Genomic DNA, 12,713 nt, shown 5'->3' with positions numbered 1-12,713 from the left:
GTGTTTTGTATTTTTCCACTTTTTCATTCCCCTCCGTGGAATTCCCTGAGAAGAAAAAAAGTCAGCAGTTCCAGCTACCAGATGGTTCCAGCGTGTGTCAGTAAAATTCACTTGTTGACTCTTGCCCCTCACTCAACTCAGAACTGCTTGTGAAGGAAGCCTGTGAACCCTTGTATGCTTTGCTTATTTACCTCTGTATCTTCTTACATTGTAAACGACTCCTAAGCTCATGGTTTTTCCTTATGTTACCTTAAAAATCTTCCCTTCTTCCTTTCTTCCAGTTGGAGGCATGGCTGGAATCAAGCGTCCTTCCTCCGAACCTCAGGAGCAGCCTCTTGGGAAGAAAGCTGTTTCAGAACCTCCTAAGCCAGTGCCACCAAAACTGCCTCCTGCCCACCCACCAGCCAGAGCTAAGCCAAAAGAAACCTCCCCAGTCACCATGGTAAGAAATGTGTTTTGGGGTATTCTTTAAACCTTAAATCTGTTCAGTGAGCTAGACAGTATTATGCTAGTTCAAGGCTCCTAGTGGTAAGGACTGAGTCTCTACATTTTCTGCTCACTATGGGGATTTTAATCCAGAGGTCTGGTTACTGAACAAATTCAGGTGGGAGTCATTGGAAAGCCATCAGTCAGCTGGGATTTATCTAGTGGTGAATAGGACATGGGTGTCTTAGGACATGGCTATGCTTGGGCATGGAGATTTTTAACAGAATGTATTATTCTTGCTAGAAAACATTGATTAAATTCTTGGAAACAGTTTCAAAGCAGAGTAGGGACAAAAACAGGGTGGAAGAAAGAAAGCTCCTCTCTCAAAAGGGTAAGGACCTTTCCCAGCTAATTCAAATCAGAGACCTTTGCACTTCAGTTTCCCACAGACGGACAAAACACCCTGGACCTCTGGCTTTGTGGGAACAAGTTCCCCTTACTCTATCCTCCCGAGGGCTGGTGCACTTCGTGTGAACACGGGGTTAGTGGGAGCAGGGATTTTCTGGATATCACTTCTCTGTCCTAGCCAACTGGCTGCGCGTGTTGAACTCTCGCCTACCCGGGAGATTCGTAGCTGTATGCAGGGCCACAGTGCTGGCTGCTCACCCGCTGTGTTTCCCCACAGAAGGGGGTCCTGGCAGAGAGTGGGAACATCCCTAGCAGCAGCTGTGGTATCTGCAGGAACCATGTGCACCTGGTGCAGCGCTACTTGGTCGATGGGAAGCTCTATCACAGGAACTGCTTCAGGTACAACTCTTCAAAGTGGGGGTACAGACCTGTGGGTCACAGAGGGGCAGCCTCGTTCCTTTGGGACTGGAGGGAGAGTGGTGTGAGGCACTCAAGGTGATGGAGGACATTTTTGTCAGAGTGGAGGCAGCCTGGGCCTGCTCTTGACCCGTGCATAGGGGAAAGTCTTTGCACAGGTCTGTTTTCATGCACACCTTTCCTACTTCAGGCTATCAGCAGCTCCTGTTTTGGTGCCTGAGGAATGTGCACACGGGATCTGCTCACTGCTGGTGTGGTACCTCCACTCTTCCTGTGCTGACGGTGGAATTGTGCCTGCACTCTCAGCTGTGTGTCAATGGCCTCCCAGTGCTCTGGAGGATGTTTTCTGAGACTTTTGTATCCACAGGTGCAGGCAGTGTTGGAACGTGCTTCTTCCTGGAAGCTACAAAGCTGGGCCTGAGCCCGGTACGTTCATCTGTACCAGCCACCAGCAGCCAGACAATGTCCAGATCTCTGGTCTCCGCAGCACTGGGAACAAACCTGAGAGTACCCCAGCCCCTACTGCTGCCAGGGTGTTCCAGAAAGCAGCAGAACCCAAGAAGCTGGAGCAGGTGTTGAAGAAACCCAGCCAGGAAGGCCTTGCTAATTCAACCAAGCCATCTGTTTCATCTTCTGGAAGCTCTGGCTTCAAAAGTGTAAATACTCCATGGTCCTCTTCAGCTGTAAATAAATCAGATGACTGCAAAGGTACCCCGTTGAAAAATAAAACAGATCACCGTGAAGGTACCCCGTCAGGGCCTCTTTGGACAACCTCCACAACAAAAACACAGCAAGCCCGAGAAAATTTTTTTCGGTCATTAGAGTCCTCCAGCAATAAAACCTCTGACACTAAAAAACAAGTCCCTTCTTCTCATGGCCCTGGTAAAACTGCCTCTGCCAGAACCACTACTGAGGTCAGTCCAGTGAATGCTGAGAAGGATCAGGCACGTAACCATATTATACAGGCTCTGGCTGGATCAAACACCTCTCCAAACAGGCTAGGAGGACTCAGTTCCACTGGCTCCTCAACATCCAGCAGGTAAATACTATTTCTCTTTCCCTTTTTACTCCCAAGATGATCCTTGGGATAACTTGGAGAAGTCCCTGCATCTTTCTTCCCTTTTCCCTGACTACTTTTGTGGCTGAGATTTAAAGACACGTAGAGGGACTCATCCATGTCTTTGGAACAGAGGTCAATAAAAAGGTCCATCCTTTCAAAAAGGCTCACTAGGTTGTTCTTTTTTGCAGTGGCAAGTTTTCTCCCACCAGTTCTCAGTGGCAGAGTCCAGCTCCAAAAGCACAGTCCAGCAAAACAGGGTACACAGCACTAAAACAGGAAAAGATTCCAGACCCTCTGCCCAAGAGCCAAGCTACCAGCAAACCTGTTGACTCTGTGCACAAGCCAGAGTCGAAAGGCGTCAAAGGTGAGCATGACTGATTCACATACAGCTCTGCCTGGACACAGCATGCCAGCTTTATGCCTTTCTCTTGGACCAGTACAATGAATATGGTCAATGACTCCTATACTTTCTGTCTGTACTACCACGTAAGGGTTTTCCAAGTTATGGGACTCAACACACCTCCATTTATCCCTGTGCAATTGCTCCCTCTAGCATGGTGAGTTTTTCTTCTCTGAGGATCTCCAGGTATTTGAAGTTTTACTGGCTGCCATCAAATGTTGGGATCATGGTGGATTTCAGCGGCTTAGGTAGACTTTCCCAGATGGGAGACCTTGCCAGAACTTCAGGATGATTTCGTGATTGCAGTTGGGACTCACCCAGCCTCCTTGTCTGTTTGAACCAAGCTTCCACCATGGTGACTGAGCAGTGGGCTGAGGGATGATGTTCTGGGGGTACCCAGTGTCTCAGCCACTTCCAGGTGGCCTTTTTTTGGGCCAGAAGCAGTCTCTCTCTGCAGTTTGCTGTGAGCTTGTGGGTGTTTTGTTTCACCGCCCTTCCTGCCCCATCCTTTGGTCTCTGAGATCTGAGCTGTTTGTGTTATATTGCTGTCGAACATGCCTGTTCATTTACACTGTGGCTGTGCTGTAGCTTTGTAGGGTTTAAAGCATTTGAGCCAAAAGGGGCAAAATGCCACCAAGGTTATTTACTTCGTATTGTATGTGAATCTGACCATGTTAAACTTGTTGAGCTGGTGCTGGTTTGCTGCAATAACATCATAGTATCTACCCTAGTGCATGGCTTATCTCCTAAGATCCTCCTGAGACACAAATCTGGCTTGTTTCTTTTTATTGGATCTGATATTATCTTGCTATGTCCCTTCCTTTAGGAAGCGTGAACATTGGTGAAGACAAGTCTGAGAGCCCAGCAGAGTGGAGATCTCGGTTGAAGCCTGTAGCCAGCAAGTGAGTGTCTTGTCACAGAGACCCATCAGCTCCAAGTGAATGGGGATGTCCATGTCTGCAGCTGTGTTTGTTGCTGCAGGTCTGTGTGCACATAGGAGGGAAGACCTGCTGTGTTTTAATGCTTCTGTTTTCAACAATTTGATGGGAAAGGCGAAGGCTTTCATTTCTGGGGAGGGAAAGCTTATTTCAAATTGCTGGACTGTGACTAGAAAAGTGTGACCATCCCGGATGGAGATCCAGCCCAGGATGTCCAGAACACTTCTGTGGACCATTTTGCAAGAGCAATGGTTTCCTACCTTTGTCTTTCTTCTTTGCAGAGACCAAGGTGGCTCTAAGAAACCTACTGATAACTCCCAGGTGGGAACTGGGAGCCCAGCACACAAGGAGACAAAGCCAAGTCCATTAGTTGTCTCATCAGCAAAGCAGGACTCTGGTATGAAGGATATCAGCTTTGCCTTCATTTTGCTAGTCAGGCAGGGGACAGGCATTAGTGCTGCAAGGCATATGTAAGGAACACGTTGGTGGAGATTGTGCCTTGCTTTCTGGGATTTTTGCTCTCTGTACCTGCTTTGGCCCTGTGGTGCCTTTATTTGGAGAGCCATCCTTCCCCAAGGAGGGGGACTCAGTCTTCACAGGGTGCCATTCTTCTGCAAGACAGCTAGCAAGATTTTGCTTACTCTCTCTTGCATAAATGTATAATGGTGAGAAATCTTGGTGATGGTTCCCAACTGTTTATTCTTCTCCTCCACCCTTCTCTCATACTCTCTGGCCTTGTAATCAGTGGTTTCTCCCTGTTTCCTTTGGGCTTACACCCCTCGCTGTCATCAAGAAGGGAGAACTAGGACTAGAAATGAAGGTGGCTAGTGGTGAGTGCCAGAGATGCTGGGCAATAAAGGGATTTTTATGAGATGAGGGTTGAAATTTCTTACCCAAAACCTGTCTGTGCTTCTTAATCCAGCTTCATCTGGTGGATTCATGAAGAAGAAGTTGATCCCCAGCTCAGATCTTATCATGAGCTGTCAGAATTCAAAGCAAGGCTGGGAAGACCCTGGGGGCTCTGCCAAGAAGAAGGAAGAGGGCAGCCAGTTGAAGAAGAGCACTACCACATGTAAGGTCCCTTCTGCCTGCTTAAAGGCACTCTCTCCTCTGCACTGTCAGGGGACAGCCTGAGTGGTCAGTATGGGAGATGTGTCCCCAGGTTTTCTGTGGCTAAGCCTGTGGCTGTTGTCATGGGGGGAAAATCTGTGTCATTACTTTTTATTAGCCAGCTTGGCCTAAGCAGGAACCAGCCAGGACAGAGAATTCACTGGGAAGGGAAGAAATTAAAATAGGGATTTGTCAAGGTCACTGCCCTATCATTCTTTAGTCTCAAAGCTATGAAGAGGACCGTCATCTAATTTGGGGAACTGGGATCTGGTTGATGTCTCTGTTCCACTCCAGTTGAGTGGCTTTGGGAAATTAAAGGAATGCAGAGAACTGTCAGCCAGAGACTCCAGCTGGCGGGACCCACAGTAGCAGCAGCCAAGGCTGCTGCTTCTTGGACTTTCAAAGATGTCCTGACTAGTTCTGACCAGTTTATCCCTACCCTTAATCCAGTTTCTTATTCCTGTCTCTTTGACCACAGCTTTACTGTGTACCTCTCCTTCCTTGCCCAGTTGTCCTTGCTCCTACATATCCCACCACAATGCAAATGAAATTTCCTGGAACTAACTTGATGTTTGCTGCTGTCCTGTTTGCTTGGCTTGTTTGTTCTCCCCTTTCCTTACCCCATCTGGCTTATCTGTTTGGACTAGAAGGTCCTCACAGCAGGGCTCAGCCCTGACTCTGATGTTTGTCTCGGAGCAAGCAGGATGGGTCCTGATGGCTCGGTGGCCTCATGCTTTAGTATTTGTTAACTGGTTCCAGCATTGTCCTTAGCCTGCACCTCTGACAGCTACGAAGCATTCAAACTCCAATTGTGTTGTCTATTTTAGAAGTTTTGCATGCCTCCACTGCCATCATTTTCCCAAAACTTTCCATCTCCTTTTTCCTCAGACTCAGCCACAAGGTTCAGCATTACATCTTTCCCAGGAAGCGAGCTGTTAAGATAAGGCAGGCTAGTTTTATATCCGTCTTTCTAGAGCTTAATGATTGCTGTTGGGGAGTGCCCGCTATGGGCAACTTTCCCAGCAGTCTCCCTCATTTTTCACGTGTATGCAAGTCTGCCTTCTGAAAGGCCGTTCTCTTGCTGCTGTCACTTGGCAGCCTCTGGATTAAGGACAGACTTGTTGCTCCTCTGTACAGGTCTTTACCTCAGCGCTCAGAGAGACACTGAACAGTCAGCTCCCGTTCCTGCCCTTAATCCTGTGTGTGTTGTGTGGGGCTGTAGATGGTGAGCATTTCTGTAGATCATTCGTTTTCTTTGGCGTAGGTAGTGTTTTCTGTTGAGAAAGGAGGCTCCAGGGTTTTCTTACCAACTCTCCTACTTCCAGTGTGCAGGCAAGAAGCCAACCCATCCTCTGTCTGTCAAGACAGAACTTGAGGATATCAGGGCATATCAGATCCTGAGCTGGTCAGGAGAGTGTTGTTTTACTAGTTGTTCCCCTCCAGTGACCTTGGTCTTCTCATGATCAGCGGTGCAGCTTTCTGCCTTGGTTGGTGGTGCTGCAGAGATCACTCAGAAGCCTGGAGATGCAGGGCTGAGCTGGGAGAGGGAGGTGTTGCTCAGGCAGTAGCAGCAGACTGCTCGTGGCAAGCCAGGTCCCTCTTGGAGGAACCTTTAAGAGAACTGCGAGTCGCAGGTAGTGTACAGGGCGGTAAACCAGTAGCATCCAGAGGGAAGAGTACCCTGACAGAGGCCAGCAGTGCAGGGACAACACAGCTAATTGCCACATCCAGCATCTTCTCCTTTTGCACTCTTCCTAGAAAATGCAATAGAGCAAGGGCTGGGCAATTAGAGAGCTGTCCTTGAGCTCTTCCTCGAGTCAGCACCAGTTGTCAGAGACTCTCGGGGGGCTCCCCTAGTCTGTCTGTCCTGTCTTTCTCCTTGTGTGTGCCTGCGCTGCTGCTGCCTTTCTTACAGCCCTGCTCTGTTGGTACTAGAGTTTTCCTTCCTTATCACATCATCCACGTACGTCTCTGTTCTCTCTCTGTGGTAATTATCCAGCCCAGCCCCTCGGGTATCCAAATACCTCACACTCTTCTGTAGTTATCCTTGCAGCACAGTTGGGCAGAGGAAGCTGAGGCACAGTGGAACAAATACATGTTGCTTAAGAATTGATTTTAATAGGTGTCCAGGGCCTAAATAATGCTGTGTAGCAGGGCCTAAGGGACTTCTCACCTAGGAAGTGTTTTGTGGAAGGAATTGAACCTTACTTTCCTGAGACCTGTGCTAAGGTCCCCTAAACCATCTTTGTTTCATCAGTATTTACTGATACTTCTTTGTACAAGAGCACTAGAGGGGCATTTTTAAGTATATCTTGGTGTTTCCTGCGACAGTAATCCAGTATTTCTGTTCTATCCTTTGGAAGCTTAATAAGGGACGGCTTTTGCCACAATAAATATCTTTGAGTTTTAACAAGATAATGAATGAACATGCAAGTCAATATTCTCGGGTGCAAGCTCCCAAGTCACACCTGAGTTAAGTGACTGTCTATGCCCTGGGGATGCAAGCAGCACCCTGTGAACGGAGGGTATCTGCGCGTCCGGCCACGAGGAGTAAATCAGGCTGTGCTGATTCCTGCAGACACGTCTCTCGCCTTAGTCTAGCCTGCCGATGCGTGCGTGTCGTCAGTGCCCTCTGTTGGGTGGCAGGGACCTGTTGTGCTCTCTGGTGGTGTAGGCACTGTCCTACACCACAAGATTATTTAAAGTTTGTTGTGGTGTTCTTTGGTTTTTTTTCTCCCTTCTAGTTAAACCCTCTGTTCCGAAAAGCATCCAGAGCCCTGAAGCAGTGTCCCCAACCAAGGTATGGCTGGAAACCAGGTGTAAGAGGAACAGGCTGGGGTTGTTGGGTATCCTGCTGGAATGCTTGCCCAGATATATCTCAGTTTGTCTTATTGAGAGGGTTTATCTGAATTCCCAGGGAAAGGGTGAAAGTCTGTGCAGGAGAGGCAAGATGGAGAGACTGCCGCTTATCTCCCATGCAGGGGGACAATAGAGGCTGGAATAGGACAGAGCCAAACAAAATTCTGGTAGACATAGCCTCCCCCAACAAAGGAGGGGGAATGTCTGTGGATTAATGAGTGTGGGTACGTGTTCTCGCTCACAGCGAATATATCATAGCGCTGTAACGTTGTGGTGGCCACCACTCTGTTGTGAGCAGCCAGCTCTGCATCTCTGCTGACTTGGCTCATCCAGGACATGGCTCTGCAGTGGGCTTCTTATGTCATTTCCCGTCTCTCTTGGGGCTGTGAACTCAGCAGGCAGTCTGAGGGCACTAAGCTGTATTTGTTCCTACATTTGTTTTCCTAGCTGCACCCAGACTACCTCCCCGAGGAGGAAATCCAGGAGAAGGTGCGTGACATCGAGAAGCAGCTGGATGAGCTGGAATTGAAAGGAGTGGATCTGGAGAAGCAGCTGCGTGGCTGCGAGGGAGGTAAGGGAGATGGGGGGCCAGCTCTGTTACGGTGGGAAGGTGTGAGGCTCATGTCCTACCCCTGGGCATTCTTGACTCCATTTCTAGGAGCTCACACTACGTGTGAGACACCAGGTTGCCAAAGGTACCTGGCATAGCAAGATAAAGCCCTGGGAATTTTGAACCCTCTCTGGCTGTTCCTTAACCTATTGTTTGAGCAAGGTCTTGTGTTTATTTGGCTGAAGATCAGGTTGTTTTGGGAGTGGAAGGCTGCTCTTGATCTGGCTTTTGGATCCTTAGCCAGACTCGCCATCATGGCTGGCTCCAATTTCGCAGGGCTTAGTGAGTTCATTCAGAATGGCAGAGTTGGGCCGGACACATGGAAGATGAGCGGGGTGCCCTGTGGCAGAGTATCTGTGAGCAGCTTCCTTGAATCTGCAGGGGGTGGTCTGCATCCTTTCCCTTGTACCCAGGAGTACCAAAGATGATCTGTTTTCACTTGAGGTTGGCTATGGCTAATACAAGTTATGCTAGGCTCTCCCTCAAGTGATTGTGTGTTTGAGTCAAGGGGAACTGAACTGACGCAGCTTCTGGAGGTGTCTTTCCCTTGGTCTCCTTTGCAGACGAATCTGAGGATGCCCTCATGGTGGATTGGTTCAAACTGATCCATGAGAAACAGCTGCTGCTCAGACAGGAATCGGAGCTGATGTACAAGTAAGTACGACCAGAAATTCACCCTTCTTGTGCGCTTCACCTGTGAGCAGTATGCAGGGAAGGATAGGGAGTGTGGCAGCCCAAAAAATAATGTGCCAATTGGTGGGATGAGGGAGGGCTTGAGGACATCTCTGGGAGAACTGCCTGAGGTATTAGCTGATGGGCCTTTGAGCACTGATGAGCACCCAGGGTCTGTGGTGAACTTGCGGGGAGGGAAACCTTACAAATGTGATAGAGGAAGATTTCCTCGACCCACCAGCCCCTACCCAGGTGGTGGGCAATGCAGAGATGAGGCTTTAGCGTGATAGAAGGGTCCAGCCCTGGGGCATGGAGGGGCAGTAACTCATCACTTCTGTGGTTCTTTCCAGGATGAAACAGCAGAAGCTGGAGGAACAGCAGTGGAACATTGAGATGGAGCTGCGACACCTCATGAGCAAGCCAGGTAAGGACCGAGAGTCCTACTGGCCCCTGGCTGTGTGGGGCCCTCTGCTCTGTGTGCCAGCCCTGGGATGTCCTTCAGATCTGAATGACACTGCCAGGGATCACAGTTTCCCTGGGGGCTTTCTCCTAGCTGCACTGTCGAGCTGTCAGGTGCAGACTCCCTGTAACATCCAACCCACCTGCGCTTTCTGAGGGGATGCAAGATGTGCCCCTGAGCGTGAGGATAATAAAGTTTGGGCCTGTGAGAGGGGCTTGCTGGAGCAGGGTGGAGGCAGGAGCCACGGTGGGGAGGTACTCACCTGTAGCTGTGAGATGGGCTTCCTTTGTCTTGTGCAGAGGAACTGAAGACACCCAGGGAGAAGGAGCGAGAGAAGGAGCTGCTGGAGTCATACCTAAACACGGTCAATGATCGGAATAATATTGTGGAGTGCCTGGATGAGGACAGACTCAGGTGAGGGCCCTCAGATGGTGGGAGATAAGGCAACACCAGGGATGATTTTCATTGTACTTCCGCCGCTGCCCAGGCTGTAGGGGTGGATGGATGGCTGTAATCCAGACTTCTGCTCCATGAGATGTGGGTGGTGACCTGTCAGCAACCATCTTGTCCTAAATGCTGCTGCCATTGCTTCCTTGGCAGCTGTTAGAAACTGAGATCAGGACTGCAGCCATGTTCAGTGCTCTCTCGAGGTAATGCTGCTCTGAGGACAAGGGCTGTGAAAATGTAGAAGGCAGGGGGAAGAGAGGGAGAGGCTGGAGATTGGGAGGATGGAGGCAGTACGGGAGATGCAGGAGGACTCTGCGAACATGAACCCAGGAATGTGTTCATCTGCTGCAGCAAGTGAAAGAACAACTGTAGCCGAGAGCTGGATCCTCCCCAAGTTCAAAGGAAGACTGCTGTATCAAGTAGCTGGATTTGTGCCTTCTGTTGCTGAGAGCAGCCTCCATTTCTTGACCTCAGGGCACTGACTCCAGCTTGTGTATTCTAGTAATGCCCAGGATTTTGGCTCTGGCCTTGCCCAGGCACAAGGAGATAGCAGCATGTTTGTCCCTGATTGCGATGCGAGCACCTCTGCACACCCCAGGCTACTGGTGTCTCAACCTTTATTCATCTCCTCGGGTGTGGTGATGTCTCACAACTTGGTGAACTCAGATGATTCACAGGCTAGCTGGGGGAAGGGCCTCCCTGCTGCAGTGCTGGACTGCCACAGTCTGGAAATCCCCACACAGGCCCTTGCTTTCAAGGGAACCAGATGCAATTTGCTAATGTCTAGGACTCCTCTGTGGTTTTTGTCCTGCACCTTTCTCAGGGTGTACTATGGAGGTCGGTCATTTCTGACTGGGGGAATGACAGTAGCTTTTACATGTTTTTCGGTGTCTACCACCTTGTCATGAAACAGCAAAGTTTTCTAATGCCATGCTGTTCCATTACAGAGAACAAGAGGAGGACCAGATGTTGGCAGACATGATCCAGAGGTTGGGTAAGGGCCCTTTCTACTCTTAGGGAGCAGCACTGGGTGGCCCTGGGGCTGTGGGTCTCAACCTGCTCAGTGTCTGCTCATTCTTCTGCAGATGGATCTCTTGAGAGCCAGGAGCCAGAGAAGAAGAAGAACAAGTTCCGCTTCTCCAAAATATGGAAGCAGAAAAATAAGGGTAAAGCACAGGAGTGATGTTCCCCTGCCCAGCAGCCCAGAGAGGGATGTCAAAGGGATGTTCCTTCCGCACTGCTGCTTTCCTGCAGTCGTGCAGGACTGTGGTGAGGCTTCTCTGCTCTCTGACATGGAGACTGCAGGTTTGCGGACGAAAGGGACTGTGAATCCCCTCTGGCCTTGGCATGGGGCCCAAGGACACCTTTCCCAGAAGATTGACTTTTAAGACTGTTTTCCTTCTTTGGATCTAGCTCAGAGCTGGCTTCAGCCTTGTTGGCAGCTCAGGAAGGCAGGGCTCAATCTGCCCATCCACTGCTCGGGTCATTATAGTCCTGAATGCAGGAGCATGGCGCTGCATGTTGCCCCATGGTGCCCCACTCATGCCAGCCAGGGCTGTGCCAAGGATGCTGCGCCGGTCTGCTAAAGGGCAGCTCTCTGTCCCTCCCTCCCTGTGTTTGCTGTGGCTCTCTGGCCAGGATCAGGGACGCAGAGAGGGAGGTGCTTTGGGGCACGGGACATTGAGGGCCTCCCCCTTACTATGCCAGTGCAAACTGGCAGGGGGAGAGCAGAACCACCTCCGTATCCATGGGGTGGGATGTCCTAGACCCAGAGGGGTTTCAGCAATAGTGCTCTGTTTCCAGACCTCCCTTTGGGAGTCACTGTAGGGTGGTTTCTCAAAGCCATGAGGGGTTGCTCACTGCTTCATTCCCTCTATGGGGGAGATTTGTAGCTTCCTTATTTCTCTGACTGCTCAGTGAAGCAGGGTTTTTATTGTCTGTGGCCCATCCTACTGAAAATGAACAGAAGTCATCTTTTAACAACCTGGTGCTAACTGGGAATTAATGGGTTTGCCTCACCCATGAGTCTTCTGTATGGGACCAATATTTCAATTCCTGAGGCTCTTCCTGGACAGCCAGCGCCCTCAAGGGGTGCTGTGGTTCACCTCGGTGGGACCAGGAGAGTACGAGCAGGTCCTGGGCTGTTGGCAGTGAGTCCTTCTACTCTTCCCTCAGTCCAGAGTGAATGCAGCCGGACACCTGCCCTGTGTGGCAGCATCCTCTCTTCCCAGTCACCCTGGGGAGCAGGGATGGAGACAGGCAGGGAAAGATCAGATTAATTCATGATGCCTCTAGGTCTGGTATGTCTGGACTTCTCTCCTCCTTCCAAGCCAGGTACTTTGAGGTTTCTCCGGGTCCTGTTCTCCAGCAGGACCTTGGATTTTGCAGGGGGGAGGTTTGCTGCCCGCTGTGCCCAGTGGCAAAGCAGAGGCGATGCGTCCCTTACCCACGAGGTGGCAGTGGGACTCTCTGTCCCAGGCAGCCCGCCCTGGGCACTGCAGGGGCGTGCTCTGTGAGGTACCAAGTGCCCGAGGGGGTTCCTGGTGCCAACAGTGTGTGCCATGTGCGTACATGTGGTGGGTCACCCTGTACCTGCATATGCTTTTGTCCAATAAAAAATTGCTGGAGCAAATCCCAGAGTCCCAGCACAAGTTTGGATGTGGGTTACTGGGTGTGGGCTGCCCTGATCGCTGCGAGCAATGACGGTTCCTCTCCGGAGATGAGAGTGCCCGGAGCCGTGGGTGGTAGCAGGAGTTTGGTGTTCCTGTGATGGAGAGGCTCCTCTGCCCAGAACTTGCAGACCAACTGCGGGTCCTGGGAGAGCAGCAGAGCCAAGGGGGAGGTGCTGACCACGGGTGCTAGCGTGCTGTGCCTTGCCATCCTGGTCTGCTTGTTGGGAAGCAATT

At 50.5% G+C, this 12,713-nt stretch overlaps 1 protein-coding gene across 5 annotated transcripts in view; it reads left to right on the top strand.

Annotated features, from left to right (window-relative positions):
• The window catches only part of MICALL2 (MICAL like 2), a 34,327-nt gene extending 21,816 nt beyond the window's left edge, over positions 1 to 12,511 (top strand). For 4 of the 5 annotated variants that reach the window (XM_075165285.1, XM_075165284.1, XM_075165283.1 and 1 more), the window contains exons 8-21: positions 282 to 442; positions 1,112 to 1,233; positions 1,619 to 2,290; positions 2,500 to 2,675; positions 3,538 to 3,613; positions 3,931 to 4,046; positions 4,572 to 4,721; positions 7,504 to 7,559; positions 8,066 to 8,189; positions 8,792 to 8,882; positions 9,251 to 9,324; positions 9,660 to 9,774; positions 10,755 to 10,801; positions 10,893 to 12,510. In XM_075165285.1, the coding sequence (XP_075021386.1) occupies positions 282 to 442; positions 1,112 to 1,233; positions 1,619 to 2,290; positions 2,500 to 2,675; positions 3,538 to 3,613; positions 3,931 to 4,046; positions 4,572 to 4,721; positions 7,504 to 7,559; positions 8,066 to 8,189; positions 8,792 to 8,882; positions 9,251 to 9,324; positions 9,660 to 9,774; positions 10,755 to 10,801; positions 10,893 to 10,990 (2,078 nt within the window). In that variant the 3' untranslated portion in view covers positions 10,991 to 12,510. Of the gene's footprint in view, positions 1 to 281; positions 443 to 1,111; positions 1,234 to 1,618; positions 2,291 to 2,499; positions 2,676 to 3,537; positions 3,614 to 3,930; positions 4,047 to 4,571; positions 4,722 to 7,503; positions 7,560 to 8,065; positions 8,190 to 8,791; positions 8,883 to 9,250; positions 9,325 to 9,659; positions 9,775 to 10,754; positions 10,802 to 10,892 lie in introns of all 5 variants that reach the window. The other variant, XM_075165286.1, reaches the window with a different exon arrangement.
• The last annotated feature ends 202 nt before the right edge of the window (positions 12,512 to 12,713 follow it).

This window comes from Calonectris borealis, chromosome 16 (assembly GCF_964195595.1).
Source record: "Calonectris borealis chromosome 16, bCalBor7.hap1.2, whole genome shotgun sequence".
In the NCBI taxonomy this organism is placed as follows: Eukaryota; Metazoa; Chordata; class Aves; order Procellariiformes; family Procellariidae; genus Calonectris; species Calonectris borealis.
This window is presented reverse-complemented; position numbering and strand designations above follow the sequence as displayed.